The sequence below is a fragment of the Octopus bimaculoides genome, chromosome 4, assembly GCF_001194135.2.
Source record: "Octopus bimaculoides isolate UCB-OBI-ISO-001 chromosome 4, ASM119413v2, whole genome shotgun sequence".
In the NCBI taxonomy this organism is placed as follows: domain Eukaryota; kingdom Metazoa; phylum Mollusca; class Cephalopoda; order Octopoda; family Octopodidae; genus Octopus; species Octopus bimaculoides.
In genome coordinates, this window is record NC_068984.1 from 20,124,526 (window position 1) to 20,142,925 (window position 18,400).

General features: G+C 36.3%; 1 protein-coding gene across 1 annotated transcript in view; it reads right to left on the bottom strand.

Moving 5' to 3' along the window:
- Window positions 1-4,088: 4,088 nt before the first annotated feature.
- LOC106881541 (sec1 family domain-containing protein 1) overlaps window positions 4,089-18,400 on the bottom strand; it is a 107,878-nt gene continuing 93,566 nt past the window's right edge. Inside the window, exons 19-24 of the mRNA XM_014931969.2 lie at window positions 17,161-17,236; window positions 13,871-13,974; window positions 10,815-10,851; window positions 10,592-10,657; window positions 6,890-6,967; window positions 4,089-4,391 (exon numbers count right to left, since the gene is read on the bottom strand). Of these exons, the coding sequence (XP_014787455.1) occupies window positions 4,365-4,391; window positions 6,890-6,967; window positions 10,592-10,657; window positions 10,815-10,851; window positions 13,871-13,974; window positions 17,161-17,236 (388 nt within the window). The 3' untranslated portion in view covers window positions 4,089-4,364. The remainder of the gene's footprint in view (window positions 4,392-6,889; window positions 6,968-10,591; window positions 10,658-10,814; window positions 10,852-13,870; window positions 13,975-17,160; window positions 17,237-18,400) is intronic.

The window sequence follows — 18,400 nt, forward strand, 5'->3', positions numbered from 1 at the left end:
TTCAGTCTCACCGTGTGGCACCTTGGGCAAGTGTCTTCTGCTATAGCCCAGGGCCGACCAAAGCTTTGTGATTGAATTTGGTAGGCGGAAGTTACTGCCGTGTGTGTATATGTCTGTGTATGTGCTTGTGCCTCTCCGAAAGAGAGAGAGGGGGGGATATATATATATATATATATATATATATACACACACACACACACTCACGCACACAATGGGTTGCTAAACTGTTTTCTTCTATCGATTTCATTTTTAAGGACTAGGCTAACTTAAGGCTACAGCAAAAGACACTTACTCAACATGCCAGGCATTGAGATAGAACTCAAACCCCTGTGGTAACAAAGCAAACACTGTATCCACATGGCCATGTCTATTGTATCAAAAGATTTGTTATAATGCGATTGCCAATAAATACACTCTTATTCACACAATATACAAGAACACAGTAAATGGAATATTTAATGTTTTGAAGCATTTTGGTAAATTCAGATTCTTCATGTTATTTTTAACTGTGTTATGCTGCAATTATGTATATTAAACTGTTTTATCAAACTATATTAGATTTTATAAACTTTGATTGATAATATTCACTTATTTAGACTTGTACTGGTAGGGGGCTCTGAAAGGGGTCTCAAAAAGCATCATGATAACAAAGGAGAATGGGCACCAGCCAGCCCAAAGGTTGGGGTGGGCTGGACCTGCCTGCCTCAAAAAGGAAAGTGAAAATCCTCATCCTGGGTTTGAGAAGGGACAATGCCCAAAACCGGGCAAGATGGTGTGAGGGTGGTTGCTATGACATTGAGGTAGATCCAGCCACCCCCGTTAACAGGGACAAAACCCAGATTTAAAACACTGAATGATGATGATGTCTGAGTTGAAATTTGAAAACAATGGAGGGATAGTCACAGTTGGAACACTTGTTACTGAATTAAAGGAAAAAAAAAGAGAGAATCACTGAATTTGTACAAAATTGAGAAGGTCAAAGGTCACAGTTGGAGAATTTGAAAGATAATCAGAATACTTTTGTTTCAAAGAATCTGATTCCAAGAAAAAGGTTGGATAGCCATGGTTAGAACACTTTTGTTCTTACCATCATCATCATCATCGTTTAACGTCCGCTTTCCATGCTAGCATGGGTTGGACGATTTGACTGAGGACTGGTGAAACCGGATGGCAACACCAGGCTCCAGTCTAATTTGGCAGAGTTTCTACAGCTGGATGCCCTTCCTAACGCCAACCACTCAGAGTGTAGTGGGTGCTTTTATGTGTCACCCGCTTACCAATGTTTACAAATTAATAAATATATTCTTATTGTCCTGACCTTTGAAATTTTCAGCATGTGTGAAGCAGACGTTTTTTTCTTTTTTCTTTCCATTTTACATTGTAAAGGATACGAAAAAATGACAATACAAGAGACAAATTTGTTCAGTGCATCTGTCTGATACATTAGCATATTAATACAGCATCTCACTCACTGTTCAGGCAATTGACTGTCTCCCCATAGTTCAATCAATATTATATACATATTTTGATTTACAGGACTGATGTCTCAAAAATGGTTTTTAAAATAATTTCAATTGTAGAAAGAAATCTTGGCTAAGTGTTCAATTTTGCTCTATAGTAACAAATTTTGCTACAAGACTGTTGTTTCTATAGGATTATGGCCATTTATTAAAACAAATATATTAATTGAAAAATTCATAATATTGCTAATCTGTTATGACAGGATTCCAACTATAATAGTTGTTGTTTCTTAAGTTGCTAAAGTGATTCATCCATGATGTAATTGCTTTAATTTCAATATGTGACCTCAGACTCATGTGAAGAACAGATATGCAACTCTGGAATATACTCACTACCATCATCGTGTTTTCTATGTCTGCTTTTCTGTGCTTTCGTGGGTTGGGCAAGACTTCTTGAGGTCATATTCTATGACCTTTTCTAAAGACCAACCCTTAGATGTTTTCAACTAAGGTATTTTAATCCATTGGTCTTCACAGATCCCACTGAGCTGTGAGATGTTGTTTATGCAAAATAGACACAAAAACATCACTGTTGTCAATAGTGGTTTCCATGCAGTTTCTAGTTACAAAATTCCAATCACAAGACACTGATCAGCCCACAACAAGAACATGAGAGACTTTGCTCACAGTGAAATGTACAGCATTGAACATGAAACCATGTGGTTACAAACCAAGCTTTTTAACCACATCCTTATAAACAAATAATAAAATAGATCTCACACGGGTTTCTACAACTAAGCTGGCAAATTCCAATTCTTTGGTATTACTCATCAAGTTACAATATAACTGAGTATTATTGTCTGTGGATATAGGTAGACTCATTAGAACATTGTGTGCAACAAAGCTGGTGTTTTTGAAATACAATCCGACCAGGGGCCTTTGCATGATTTTTGACAATCCAGTTTACATCTCAAATCTTGAGGTGATCCAAGGCTGCTGTGGAAGACATTAATTTGCCCAAGATAGCATGCAATGTAATTTGAACCCAAAACTGCATGATTTCAAAGCAAATTTAACTATATGGCCATGTTCTTTATATACATATTTATGGATTAACAAAGCTACCATTGGTTTCATGCCAAGAGAAACTTCTCAGTAATTATCAAGCCTGTCACATGGAACATTAGTACCTGTCTCCATCTTGGATGAGACCATTTATCCACCAATTCAGTATTGAGCACTCATTCTCACTGATATGTGTGTGTGTGTGAACAAACAGCATATGACAGGTTATAGCATATAACTGTCATATTGCCCCAAGGCAAAATATATAGCTTAGGTGCAAGAGTTAAAATGAAACCAACAAACATTTTGACTAGTTATGTGCCATAACTAGTAATATACTGCTTGACAATATATATGAGGGGAACTGAAAAGTTCCTGGCTTTAAGGGTATTGCAAAAGGCCTGGTTGGAGGCCCAACCTTCTAAGTTCTTTTACAGCCCTTAGAAAAACTGAAGAGATGCTGTATCAAGTACATGAATTTGAAAGGGGAATATGTTGAATAAAATAAATTAACTGATCCTCCTGTATTTTCTTTTACTCAAATGAACTTTTCAGCACCTCTTCGTACAAGGTGTTTGGCTAAAGTTGATAATTTTTTTTTTTTTCAGGAACAGCTTGATGCATTGGTGAACAGTCAGCGGTGTTAGTGAGCATAAAGATTAAAGTTGTAGTTGAGAAAAAGTTAGCTGGCATGGAGGACCAGAAGCTATCTGAATGTTGGAAAAGAATTACATGTATCAGGATGTTGCACACCAAGAATCAAAATGCTGGCATCAATACTTCTGTTCAATGCTCTATGAATACTGTATGATGTGACATGGATAGCTGCAACAGAGACTATGAAGCCACAATCAACAGGTGTTCTGACTGTGTCTGCCTACCAGAATTCATCCAACAGCTAATTCAGACACCTATGTGAAGCTGTTTGAGACTGTGGTAAAACCCTGGATGGAGAGGGTTGCAGCTGTAAGGCCATATGTGTGCTAACTGAAATCAGCCCCTTGCCATACTTCCAAAAAGTCAGATATGATTGACAGATTATTTCTCTAATTGTAATCCCATGAATTACAAAGTATGGGGCATGGTTGAGAAAGACACCAACCAATCTGCCTGCAACACCAAGGCAAAGCTGGTGGCCAAGATCAAGGAAGTCTTTAAAGATCTTCCTAGGGACAAAGTGAGGAATGCACAAACCAGGTTCCAGAAGCCAAGAGTCACCACTGTTATCTCAGCCATAATCTATTTTACATTTTTTTATTTCTTAAAAATACTTTTTATTTTTGGATGGGATTTTTTATTTTTTTATTTATGGACAACTAACTGGGAATTTTATATATATATAAAATATAGATATTCAATGATCTCAGGCTTTGATCAAGACCTGTTGTTTCCTGAAACCATGCAACTTAGTCATGTAAACCAAGATTTTCACTGAAACTTGCCATAATTTTTCCAGATTGATATGGAAACAAAATCAGGAGACAATGGAAGAAAGAGATAGATAAAAGAAGATCCGAGAGATATAAATTAAATAAGTTTTAAAATGACAAATGGAAAAGGAAATTCAAATATTTTAATAAGTTTATTTGGAGAAATGGGGTAACAGCCCATGATGACCAATAATCGAAGGTGCTTGGCCCTGAAGTGAGACCGGCTTAAAATGAAAGCAGGTATATATATATAGATATATATATATATATGTTTTAAAAGGATTTTGTTTGTTTCTTCAAGTGATGATTTACAAAGTATTCAGAGAGCTCGAACTGAACCTGACGCTGATAGAGTATCAAAAATAACCAATCTTGAGAAATATGGTTTTTCTTAACAGCCCCAGTAATTTCATATTTCGTTTCCCAAAGCTGTCAGCTGAAAAACAGAAAGAAAAAAAAAAATTAACATTTTCATGATCATAATTTCTAAAATAATAGAGAATTTTATTTAATGAAATTGTAAATTTATTTTCATTTATAGATGGATATATTCAAACATAACAGAAGATAGGTTCCTATAAACAATAAGGGTTTGATACAAGGTTTGAATTTTATTCTAGGTGGCACAAAGCCTGAAATTTTTGGTGGGATAGGGCTAATCAACTACATCAACCCTGGTACTTATTTTATCAACCCCAAAAGGAATGAAAGGCATAGTTCATCATCATCATTTAACATCCGCTTTCCATGCTAGCATGGGTTGGACAATTTGACTGAGGACTGGCAAGCCAGAAGGCTGCATCAGGCTCCAATCTGATTTGGCAGAGTTTCTACAGCTGGATGCCCTTCCTAACGCCAACCACTCCGAGAGTGTAGTGGGTGCTTTTACTTGCCACCAGCACGGGGGCCAGTCACACGGTACTGGCAACGGCCATGCTCAAAAAGGTGTTTTTTTTACGTGCCACCTGCATGGGAGCCAGTCCAGCGGCACTGGCAACGACCTCACTCAAATGATTTTCTAACGTGCCACCAGCACAAGTGCTAGAAGACAACGCTGGTAACGATTACGCTCAAATGGTGCTATTTATGGGCCACTAGCACGGAAGCCAGACAGCTGCTCTGGCAATGAACATGCTCGGACAGTGCTATTAGTGTTCCACTGGCGCAGGTGCCAGTCATCTATTATGGTTGACCTTGCAAAATTTGAACTCAGAACAAAAGTTGAGGAAATTTCACAAAGCATTTTGTCCAGCATGCTAACACTTTTGTCAGTTCACTACCTTATATTAATTTGAATGTCAGCAATTTAAAATGAGGTTTTGCATCATAAAATGAAGAGTAGTTCACAGTGATTTCATATTAAAAGAATTAACATTTGATACAGACCAGCCAGAGATCATCCCTAACTCTATGATAAAAACTTTCTGATACAAAGTGATTTAAATTAAAATATTCCATCAAAATTTTGTGTTTATATTTGCAACACCAACTTAATGACAAATTTATTTAAATTATTTCTAATTTTAAAAATTAATTGAAACAGAAGTAGCATAATTAACATCACTTGTTTAACGATGATGTTCATTATCATCACAATGTCAAGACAAATATATGATAGAAACTGAAAAAAAAAAAGGACTGTCTACCAAATTCACTCACAAAGCTTTGAATGGCCCAGAGTTATAGTAGACACTTGCCCAAGGTGCCACACAGTGGGACTGAACCCAAAACCATGTGGATGAGAACTTATTTCACAAGGAGTGCCCTAATATGAATACTAAACTACCAACCTTCAGGAATACCACTTTTATGAAACTTAAAACTATAAATAAAAAGTAAATGCTAAGGTCTCCATTTTTTTTTTCTTACAACTGTCTAAGTTTACATCTAACATGTATTTTTAATTGTATTGGATACAAATTATTTTCTTGACTTTTTTTTTCTTCTTTTATACATATTTCAACCACCAATATCATAAACAGCCAAAACAGAATATAATCTAATTTTCAATTTTGTGAAACTCAATTTTCTTTCCTTTTTATTTTCAGATTTTGAGTTTTGATTTTCTTTTTCATAACAAATGCATTTACATCTGTTAATGTTGCGGAGGCTTTAGAGAAAGAGAAAAAGATTTGTATAAATTGAGTTACTGTTTTCTTTCACACCAAACACTCAACCATGTGGTGGATGTAGCACCTAGTTTTCTGTCTGGCTCTAAGTAAATAGAAACATGTCTACTAAGCCAATCCCTTAGAAATGCAACACAGATTAACACCTAACAAGGAAACTGAGGCAGTTCAGCTTCAAGGTTGTTGAACTGGAGCAAGGGTGAGAAGCAAGGGAAAAATGATGGCTGGAAGGGGGATTTGAAATTATACTAGCTTCATCTGAATGACAACCAATCCTTGTACATGGAGACAGCAAATGATGGAGCCTCTACCTGGTCATTCAACTTGTTAGAAATAGTAGTGAAGTCTCTTTTGAATCACATTCTACCATTTATGAAAAAGGACACATAGATAGTGTAGCCTAGAATCACTATGCTTGAAAGAAAGAAAAGTGGTTGGGGTAATAGTTGCAACATCTTTGACCATATGTCTGTCTGATCACAGTTGATCTCAGGCTAAACAACAACACGAATGTATGCCTGAAGATTGCAGTGGCATGAAACTTGAGTTGTGTGTGTGAATGTGCGAATGCAAGTGTGTCTCTTTGTGTTGACATTACATTATAGTTATGAATGTTCACTGCTACACAAGTGGTACTGTTTGTTTCAAATTTTCCATGAAAGCATGTCTGGTTATGGGAAAATGTTATCTTATATGGAAACAAGTGAGAATTGGCGATAGGAAAGGCATCAAACTCTAGAAAAATTTGCTGCAACAAATTCCGTGGATGTGAAGAGGATGAAAAAAAGTATTGGCTATTACTTACCTGTTTTAGCATCTGGGAAGCACTAACTATGTCACTGCAACCATACACTATTCGTTTAGGGATTGAACTGGATTTTGACTGCAAAAGAATGTTTAGAATTAAAAATTGAGTGAAACAGAAATGAATGAAGATGAACAAAGAGAATATTTGATTGCATGTTTGAAAGAGCAGTGGGAGAGAAAGTGAGAAGTAGACAAGATACTGTGTGTGAGACATGAGAGAGTAAGAATGACTATTTGTGTTTGATTGACTGCGTATGTATGTGAAAGAGGTGAAGGTGGTTGTGTGAGTGTGAAGACTGGCTGAATGATAGTAAGTGTATGTAAGTGCATGTAACTTAGCACTTAAATGATTAAAGAAGAAACTTAAGGAAAGTTATTTAGCAAATTGTAATAAATGGTGACATTAAATAATATTAATAATTTCTTTTTGCTTGGCAAGTAGAGTTGAGTGTATTGTATGAAGGGAACACTTCCCTATGACTACAACAGAATCAAAAAAACTATGATCCAACAGAAAAGTGTGAATCCTATCCACCCACTTAGTCATCATACTACACCAATACTAATGACACATCAGAGATATACAAAATGGTGAAGGCTAGAATGCCCTTGATCAGAGGTCTACTCAGCCAGGGCTGTCCTGGAGCTAAACAGCAACAACACTAACGCACCTGTGTTATCATGGACAAATCAAATCTTTAGGTTTCCCCCTTCAAACTGAAATAAACTATGAAACCCTTTGATTTGTTGTTTTAAAAATGACCCCCATCCGAAAGAACACACGTGGAGAGCTTATAATCTGGAAGATCAACTTAAAACACAAATTTTGTTATCCGTTTTCACATTACACCCTTCGTCTCCATGCCCTTCATAACCATTTCTTTTAAATCACTCTTGGCTAGAAATCTTTTACTTCCATCACTAATGAATCATAAACAATTAGATTCTTATGTAGTACCATAAAATGTAGGGTGACGAGCTGGCTGAACTATTAGCATATTGCATGAAATGCTTAGTAGCATTTCTTCCAACTCTTTATGTTCTGAGTTCAAATCCTGCCAAGCTTACCTTACATCCCTTTGGGATTGGTAACAAAAGGTACTAGTCAAGTACTATGGGAGGAGATCGATACAAGTGATTTTCCCCCTCCCCTCAAAATTGCAGCCCTTGAACCCTGACATCCCATTCAGAGAGAATATTGTGATTTTGTCATTTATACATAACAGGAACTGGGTAACCAGCCTTGTAAGACCTAGGGGTCAAGGAAAAAGGGAAAAATGTAAGATACTCAGACTACACATAAGTTTAGACAGAGTTAATCTTTAACCGTTTTGTTACAGTATTCATTTTGAGATGCTCTGTGTTTCTTTCAATTAATTTTAAACAAAGAATTTAGTAAAGCTAATGCTAGGAACATAAATTGTGACTAAGGTTTAGTGGAAGATTTTAATTCAAAACTTATGAAAACAAGACATTTGTACTACAGAGCCAGAGCTGGTTTGGTATCGAAAGTGTTAATTCAGTTACATTCTAATTCAATCATTATATTTACTTAAGATAAAATTTATAACAAAGATGATGAATAAACATTAAAAAGGAAAATAAACAGACAAAAATGAAACTCAAATAATGAAACAGATTCTAGACGAAAGAAAAACATTTGAGTAATACTTAAATACAGAATAATAATTAGTTCTAGAGAGAAAAATAAAAGCTATATTATAATGTCAAGTCAGAGAAATATAACTAATTTCTTTATGTTTTCAAACTGAACAATACACAGTTGGTAGAGATAAAAACTGGAAAAAAACCACACATTACAAAACAGTATAAATTCAAACTACAGTTTAACTACTGTTAAAAACAAAAAGAAATATATTAAATATACACAACCCAAAAAGAAGTCCACTGCTATAAGGATGAAACGAGTAAAAGAAAGAATACAAGACTATGTATTCATAAAACTTAAATGTGATAAAGTGAAAATAAAGAAAATAATTAAATCCTTTTGAAAAGTTAATATAAACACTAGCTCTAGCTGATAGCTGCAGGCATGGCTGTGTGTTGGAGAAGATGACTTCTCAACTACGTGACTTCAATAAAAGATACTACACAGTAGGACTGAAACCAAAGACCCAGACTGACCAATAACCACGTGAGGGAATTTGGTAGATGAAAACTGAAAAAAGCCTATTGTGTGTATATGTACCTTAAGTGTTTATTCTGGCAACTTGTCACTGCCATTTCTGTCTTCTTCCCATCTATTCGGACTTACTCTTATATAACTTGGAGTAGCCATGTATCTCTTCTAAGCAAAAGACCTGTGCTTGTCCCTCTATCATACTTTAGCCTTTCAGTAACTGGTATAAAGCCACCTCTCCATCTTTCAAATACATTACTCACCCACCCTACTCAGTTGAGGGGGGATTTTTCCTTTCCTTTGTAAGTTACTTGGCAACTTCATTAATGCCAGTGATACAAAAACAAGCACCCAGTATACACTGTAAAGTGGTTGACATTAGGAAAGGCATCCAGCCATAGAAACCATACAAAAGCTGATATTGGAGACCAATACAGTCATGTGACTCATCAGTTCTGGTCAGACCATTCAACCCATGCAAGCAAGGAAAACAGACAATAAATAACCAGTATATATATATATATATAGTCCACAGATGAGATCCAGATATTCTCCATATAGAATACACTTAGTGATCAAAAGATTCAAACTTAAACTCCAATGTCTTTACAGGAGATATTCCACAAGGTAAAGAAAGGCATAAGAGGAATCAGGTTGAGCAGGTACAGAAGCAAATGTGGGGATATGCAAATTAGACACATCTCACCTGTGCTTGTGCCACATAAAAAGCACTAAGTCCACTCTTCTGAGTTGTTGGTGTTAAGAAGGGCATCCAGCTGTAAAAATCCTGCCATAACAGACACAGAAGTCTAGCACAGGCTATGACCTGGCTGGCTCTTGTAGTACCATCACAGCCATGCTAGCATGGAACATGGATGTGAAATGATGATGTTGACGTATAGATATAAAAAGGATCATCTTACACAGAGTACAAATGACAGAGAAAATTAATGGGATAGGAGAAAAGTATTACAAGTCCAACACCTGTTTCTGGAGGCTTGGTAATCCATAGTAATGTTCGTAGATTTAGTCCATCAGAAAACGTGGCTGTATGGATGCATTTAACATAGGATGAAATGAGCCTCCATCTTCAGGGAAGAGATCTTACATTTCAAGTTCAAAGATGGACTGATTAAATGTGAAGATTGTTTATCCCCATATTCGTGTGTGTATGTGTGTCCCCATGGTATGTATATCTCTGTGAATGTTTATAAAACTACACTGAGCTATGGCAACAGGCAGTGACATCAACATTTGTGGCTGGGCTGCAACCAGTGATGTTTGATAACATTTCCTGTCCAAAAATCATCCACTGGCTCTGCACTTTCAAATTCCTCTGAGGTAAAAAAAAATCCTTCACTTGAAAAACAAGTTAGGTGTTAGTGACAGGAATTGAATCCAACCATACGAATCATGCTTCAATTTTTTGTTGTCTAATGTCTGTTTATCCATGTCCAAATTTTGCCACCATGAAAAAAACAACTGTCATTAAATGGAACAGAATAAAAGAACAAAGTTTGAAAGTTGTTTTTTTTTAAGTAACAATAGATATCCACTTACTTTGACATAGTCCTGCAGATTTTGGTACTCTATGTAATTTCCTCCACCAACAATGAAAACATAGGCCTGAGAACAAGAACAAAGATATTACAGAAAACAGAATATAAAAAGTGGAGTATATTCAGTGAAAAATGATAGACAATTTGATAATTTCAATGGCTGAATTTATATATATATATATATATATATATATATATATAAAAGAGAGAGAGAAGTGTTTTACCTCTTGGAATGGAGATTTATTTCTGGCAACAGCAGAACTGCAATATTAAGAAAAACAATAGTTCAATACATATAGTAAACAACATAAAGATGAAACTATCATACATTGTCAAGATAAGGAGACACAAACATAAATGCACACTAACATATATACACGTGTGTGTTTGTATTAAAATGTAGTTTTGATGAAGCATTGTGATATTGTGTGTATTAAAATGTAATTTTGGTGAAGCATTGTGTGTGTGTGTGTGTGTGTGTGTGCATACACAACAGATTTCTCTTTCAATTCCCCTCTTTACCACATCCACTCAAGGCTTTGGTCGACCCGTGGCTATTATAGAAGATAACTGCCCAAGGTGTCGTGCAGTAGGACTGAATACAGAACCATGTAACTGGGAAGCACATTTCTCAACCACACAGCCACACCTGCACCAAGCACCATTCGAACGTGGGTCATTGCAAGTGCTGCCTGACTGGCTCCCATGCCGGTGGCACATAAAAAGCACCATTCAAGCGTGATCGATGCCAGTAATGCCTGAATGGCACTAATGCCGGTGGCACATAAAAAGCACCCACTACACTCTCAGAGTGGTTGGCGTTAGGAAAGGCATCCAGCTGTAGAAACTTTGCCAGATCAGATTGGAGTCTGGCACAGCTTCCTGACTTGCTAGTCCTCAGTCAAACCGTCCAACCCATGCCAGTATGGAAAATGGATGTTAAACAACGATGATGACGATTCTTATGACAATTTCATGCTATAGACTTATTTTAATTATATTTGGAGATAAAAAGTCTTTTATCACAGTTTCACAGTACCAATCATAGCAGATGCTGTTATACACTGCTGGTCACAATGCACTTCCAATTCTGTCTTGATTGCACCATTCTTTCTCATCTTGACCCAAATTGCTTGACTAAATCATCTTCCCATCATCATGGAGGCCTTCCAAATGGCTTTCTCCAATCTCTTAGATACCACACAGCAACGAAAACTAAAATATGTTTCAGTGTTTTTAATCCAACATCATCTTGAGGATGTTAAATTTAAACATGATGTAAAAATCCACTTTCCTGGTCATTTTTACGAGCAACTTGTAGCTGCCAAAGATACAATCCATCATTTGTTGTAACAATAATCTAGATAGACTTCAATGTCAAGTGAAATTTGAATTGCTTCATTCTTTGACAAGTTGTTGACATAGAAGTAATTGTAAAGTGACAAAGTCCTAGGCTGTAGCAAATAGGTGCATATCACGAGAATTGAGATTGGGGTATTCACAAAGAGTAGACACTTGAATGAAGTATATCTTTAATGAATACATAGTTTTGTTTATTTGTTGAAATTATGAAATATATCTCAAAATGCATCAAATCACCACCACTGACATTTTTATGTCCACATTTTCCCTGCTGGCATGTTAATCAGACAAGACTTCATAAGGCAATAATGCTACATCCCCAACTGGTTAAAGATGACAGCTTACTTAAGAATTCAAACATTTTATTCCATCACTCTGCTGTACTGTGCCTCTGACAAAATAAAATGAAGCACACAATGGCTCAATCACTTGATGTGAACAGGAACTACAAAGCAGTATATTTCACCATTGTAAGCTTGTAGATAAGAAAACGGAACATGTTGCTGGTACTGGCTTGTGCCTATAGCTGAGACACATAACATTGAGTGGCTCAGGTCAACTAACTGCAAATAGGTGCCACAGGGTGAAATGAGTCACTACTGTAGAGAGGTTCATAGCCTTGCATTGCTGGATTCAGTTCCACCAACAGAAGAAAACTGCCAGTGATAGAATGATGACCTATCAAAGAAGAAATATCTTTTTTGTGTGTTTAACATCTTGGAAAGGAAATCTGCTTACTGGACTAAAAGAATGTAGAGGTCCTTGAGGAAAAGTAACTATCCAAAAATAACAGCGGAAATGCTACACAACCAACTAACAAGAGATTTGCTAACTTACATTGCAATCTTTAAATCCTTCCACCTGGGCCAAAAGAAAACAATGGAAAACCCAATCCAGTATAACCTAACTTTAATCATTCAATGAAGACAAACATCTCCAACTGAACATCAACAAACTAACTAATTACAGGACATTATTTTGTGGACTAGCAGAATTGTTAAAGCATGGGACAACATGCTCAGTAGTATTTCTTAGGGACTAAACATAGAGGGGATAAACATCATCATCATCATCATCGTTTAACGTCCGCTTTCCATGCTAGCATGGGTTGGACGATTTGACTGAGGACTGGTGAAACTAGATGGCTACACCAGGCTCCAATCTGATTTGGCAGAGTTTCTACAGCTGGATGCCCTTCCTAACGCCAACCACTCAGAGAGTGTAGTGGGTGCTTTTACGTGCCACTGGCACGAAGGCCAGTCAGGCAGTACTGGCAATGGCCACACTCAAAATGGTGTATCTTATGTGCCACCTGCACAAGAGCCAGTCCAGGGGCACTGGCAACGATCTCGCTCGAAAATCCTTACACATGTCACGGGCACAAGTGCCAGAAAGGCGATGCTGGGCACAGGTGCCATCCTGATTAAGGACAGACAAAGGGATTAAGTCAGTTACATCGATCCTAGTGCATAACTGGCACTTAATTTATCGACCCCAAAAGGATGAAAGGCAAAGTCAACCTCGGTGGAATTTGAACTCAGAACATAAAGAAAGATGAAATACCGCTAAGCATTTCGCCCAGCGTGCTAACGTTTCTGCCAGCTTAGTGGTATGTCTTCTGACTCTTTATGTTCTGAATTCTAATCCTGCTGCAGTCAACTTTGCCTTTCAACCTTTTGGGCTCAGTATAATAAAGTACTCGTGATAGTAAGATTGTAGTTTCAATTCCTGGACCAGGTGATGCGTTGTGTTCTTGAGCAAAACATTTCATTTCATGTTGCTCCAATCCACTCGGCTGGTAAAAAAGAGTAATCCTGCAATGAACCAGCATCCCGTCCAGGGAGGGATACACCAGAGAAACCAGCCCTATCACTCCTTACAGAGTGATGTGGACTAAGCACAATATAGAAATACTTACCCATCACCTCGCAATAACTTGGGATCAAAATATCGAAAATCTTCAATTTCTGGTAAAGATTTCATTTCCATCAAAGCATCAACGATTCGAGTCACTGGAAGATTCTGAAAGAACAAAGATAACTTTTCATATATCTTGGTAGTTTACATTTCAGATTTCATTAAATATTTCTGCAATATTTTCATATGTTAATATGACCAGGTAAACTACAATGTATCCGGCACTTCTAAATAGGTTTTGCTTTTGTTTTCGATTACCATTAAGCATGATTAAGAGCCTAAAAAAAACAAAAAAAATCAATCCGATGTACTGGACATAAGTTTTAGTTTTCACTAGGAAATTGTTTATTATGCTACTTGTCACAACTGAAGGATATATTACATCGATCAATACATGACATAGCCTTGGGCCAACCGAAACCGTGTGAGTGGATTTGGTAGACAGAAACTGAAAGAAGCCTCTCTGTGTGTGTTTCTGATGTTCCCCACTACTGCTTGACAACCAGTATTGGTGTGTTTGCATCATTGTAACTTAGCAGTTTGATAAAAGAGACTAACAGAGTCAACACCGGGCTTAAAAAGTAGAGTCCAATTCCTTCAACTAAAAACTCTTCCATGCAATGCCCCAGCATTGCCATAGTGTAATGACTGACACAAGGTAAATAAAAGATATATATATATATATATATAAAAGGAAAATAGGTGGTGGTTGATAATGGTAGTGGTAGTGGTGGTATTGGCAATGATGATGATGGAGATACTGCCGAATAACAGATGTGAGAGATCTAAGTAGCACCATCAATCAACTTTCTGGGACAATGATGGCAGCAAGCACCCCACTCGCACCCCACCGATAGATGTGGGTGGGTGATGTGTCACCCAAGAACAGTAGATGTCAAAGATAAGCCACAGTCTACCACATACACATTCAATGTCAACAACACACACATAAATATCAGTAAATACAATATAATCCGTTTACACACATACATACAAACAAACACATGCACAACCAAAGAGTATACAGACTCTACATGGTCACCTGCCCTGCAAGAAACAGCAGCCAAATAACACCCTATTATCATCATCATTCAATGTTCACTTTTCCATGTTTGCATGGGTTGAGACAGAAATTTTGAGGCAGATTTTCTACAGCTGGATGCTCTTCCTGCTGTCAACCCTCACCTGTTTCCAAACAAGGTAATATTTTCACTGAAGATTGGAAATGAAGGACATCACTCATATAGCAGTGACATTTGTTTTAAACTATCACATGAAATTAAGGCAAGGGGACATTAACACACACACACACAGACACACAAATACACACATATGTATAGACACACAAATATACATACATACACACCCACACATGTATAGACACACAAATACACACATGTATAGACATACAAATACACACACATGTATAGACACACAAATGCACACACACATGTATAGACACACAAATACACACACACATGTATAGACACACAAATACACACACACATACGTTTCTTTGAATTTCCATCTACCAAATCCACTTATAAGGCTTTGGTTGGCCTTTAGAAGACATGTGCCTAAGGTGCCATGCCATAGGACTGAACCCAAGACCATAGAGTTGGGAAACAAACATCTTACCACACAGCCATGTCTGCACCTATCATCTGAAAAATGGAAAGACATTAAATAATGTAATTATAGATACCCCTTAAAAAGACAGCATGCTTATGGTTGGAATGCCTTTGAACATAGGTCTACTCAATCAGGGTTGACCTGGGGTTAAACAATAATGGCAACAACCACCAAAGACCCTCTGGACATATTAGAATGTATTTCTATGAGGGTGTGAAAGAAGTGGGTGGGGATTTACGCAAAGTAGAAGATAACAACTGCTATGTAGTTTCCTTCCGGCAAGAAAACCAAAAATTGTATTTACTGGCAGCAATATTCTTTATGGCGAGTGTATTGGATTACAATATAATAATTTCAGTAAAGTAATGTTGTGAACGGTGGAAGGGAATAGTGGCAAAAATCATTCTTTTATATAAACCATCATAATATATGCCCATTGTTCAAAGGGTTGAATATATAAGAGGCTGAATCAATTACCCATGGGATCAGAGTTCTTATGTCAAAGAAAACAAATTTATTAGTAAAAGAAAGAAAAAATGTACCAATCTACCAAAAGAGAATTTCTTTCCACCCCTTTCTTCACATCAAGACAAAAGTTAAATGTGTATTCACATAGAAACTTATTTATTCATATCCATCTGATATTTCCATATGTTGTCTTATTGATATTGCAGTGGGATTGGTGGAGAACACATAATAAAATATTGATATTCTGCAAAGGATGATCACTATATTTTGTGTTCAAATCCACCTAGGATTTTTTTTCTTTTTTCTCTTATCATTACATGATTTCTCTTTTCTTTTTTTTAACCCTAATTACCAGAGACTTACAAACAGCTTGCTTATGCAAATGCTATCAATTGAAAACTCTGCATACTGGACAACAGTAATTTTCAGGGGTCATTAACAGAGAATGCACACAGCTTCAGGGCCTTCCTCTCAACAGCTTTACAGGGCACTGGCTCCCTTGAGACAGATATGAGGTCCCCATCTACTGGATCAACTGACTAATATTCGATCTTAATTCCTTCAACCCAGGATCATCAGCACCATTCCAAATGTGGAGTGATGTAGGTCTGACTTACAAGATGGGGGTGATAGAAAAAGCATAGTTTCCATTTTTAAACAATTAAAAAAGAGACAATTATTATTGTAAAATGCTGGTTACATAGGATACTCTGTTGATAGAGTTGCTCTTCATTGTAACCATGGAGAAATTAATTTTGAGTTTCTCAAGTTAACTCAGCTGCTTTAGTCAGTCTTGAGTTCAAAATTAATTTCATAGATGAGGGGCAGTTAGTATCAGCTGTCTCTAGTACCATTGGAACTCCCTTTTTTTTTTCATTTGTTGTAAGTCTGCTCTCAATCAGAGCTGGCCAGGAGCTAAATAGCAATCTACATGCAAGTAAAATTGGTTATGTCAAGGACACATTACACCATTAGTGACAGGATATAAACTGTCACTCTCTTTATTAGTTGTCCAATACTCTAATCAAGTCAATCATGTCTATTTTATGACCAGCTTTACATATTCATGGCAATATCTAAGACAGTTAACTGAGAATGACTGGGTTCAAATGTTACAATTTATAGAATAAATAATTTGAGATGGATTTCAATTAAAAGATGTATATAGAACAGAGAAGGAAATGTTCTTACATGTTTTTTCACAACAAGGTTCTTCACACCTTCCATAACAAATTGGGAACCCTGGTTCATCAGTTTGGAGAACATTCTGGAAAATAAAATAACAAAGTTTTTGTTCAGAGAAAAATTGGCAAGAATAAGGATTTCTAGCATGTAACATTTGGTAGTATAAAAGACACACATCAATTTCAGCAGTACATATTCAGGAAAAGAATTTTTTAGTGCTTTAAGACATGTAATATTTAAAGCAATTTTGAATATAGGACTGGATTAAATATGATGGGTATAAGAGCACTTGTTTTTTGTTTTGTTTTGTTTTTGTTTTTTCAAGGTAGAAGAAACAATTACATCAACCTAGTACACAACTGGTACTTAGATGAACAGTAAAGTTGCACCCCCCATCCAACTGGAATTCAGACATAACTAAATACCGAGAAACATTTTGTCTATCACTGAATGCACCATCAACAGATAAAAGCTGCCTCTGAACTCAATATTAAGGACTTCTACAATTGACAGAAAGTCACAAATTTATATGTAAAGAAAGCAGGTTTGTGGACTGAAATATATCAATCAAAGACATGTTAAAGAAAGTCAGCTTGGGTAGAACTTGAAATCATTATGTAATAGAATAATTAAATACTGTTAGTAGAACAGTGGTCTAAATACCTAAGTGTGCCACTCCACTACATTCCTAACATGTCTGCATATTTTAGATATAGGTCTTCAGTAAAAAATATACCAACCATTAACCTGTGCAGTAGAGTGTCATATTATTAGAAGCAGACCTCAATTATTTTCTTAATGCACTTACACCCAGACAATCCTGCAACTAGTTTCATATTTATAAAATGGTCTTTTTTCAACAATGTAATTTATATGTATATACATTTATACATTCATATCAGTTCTGGCTAAAGCATAGAACAAGATAAACAACATTCTGTTCTAAATATAATTTGCTTCCATAAGAACTTTATAAGACTCAGTGGGACTGTGAAGAAAAAGTTTCAATTTTCCTAATTGAAAGTATTATCACATGAAGAGATTGTTGTTGTTTGTTTTTTTTCAGCCTATATACTATAACTGATCCATGCCAGATTGTGTGGCTAATGTTTATTTACATGTAACATAAGCAGTGCAGTGAGAAGTGTAAAATCAGCAGTTTATTCACAAAGAAAACTTGGAATAAGCCAACTCTTTCAGAATTTTGTAAAGAAGTAACAATCTTTAGTTTGAAATAGTGATAGCC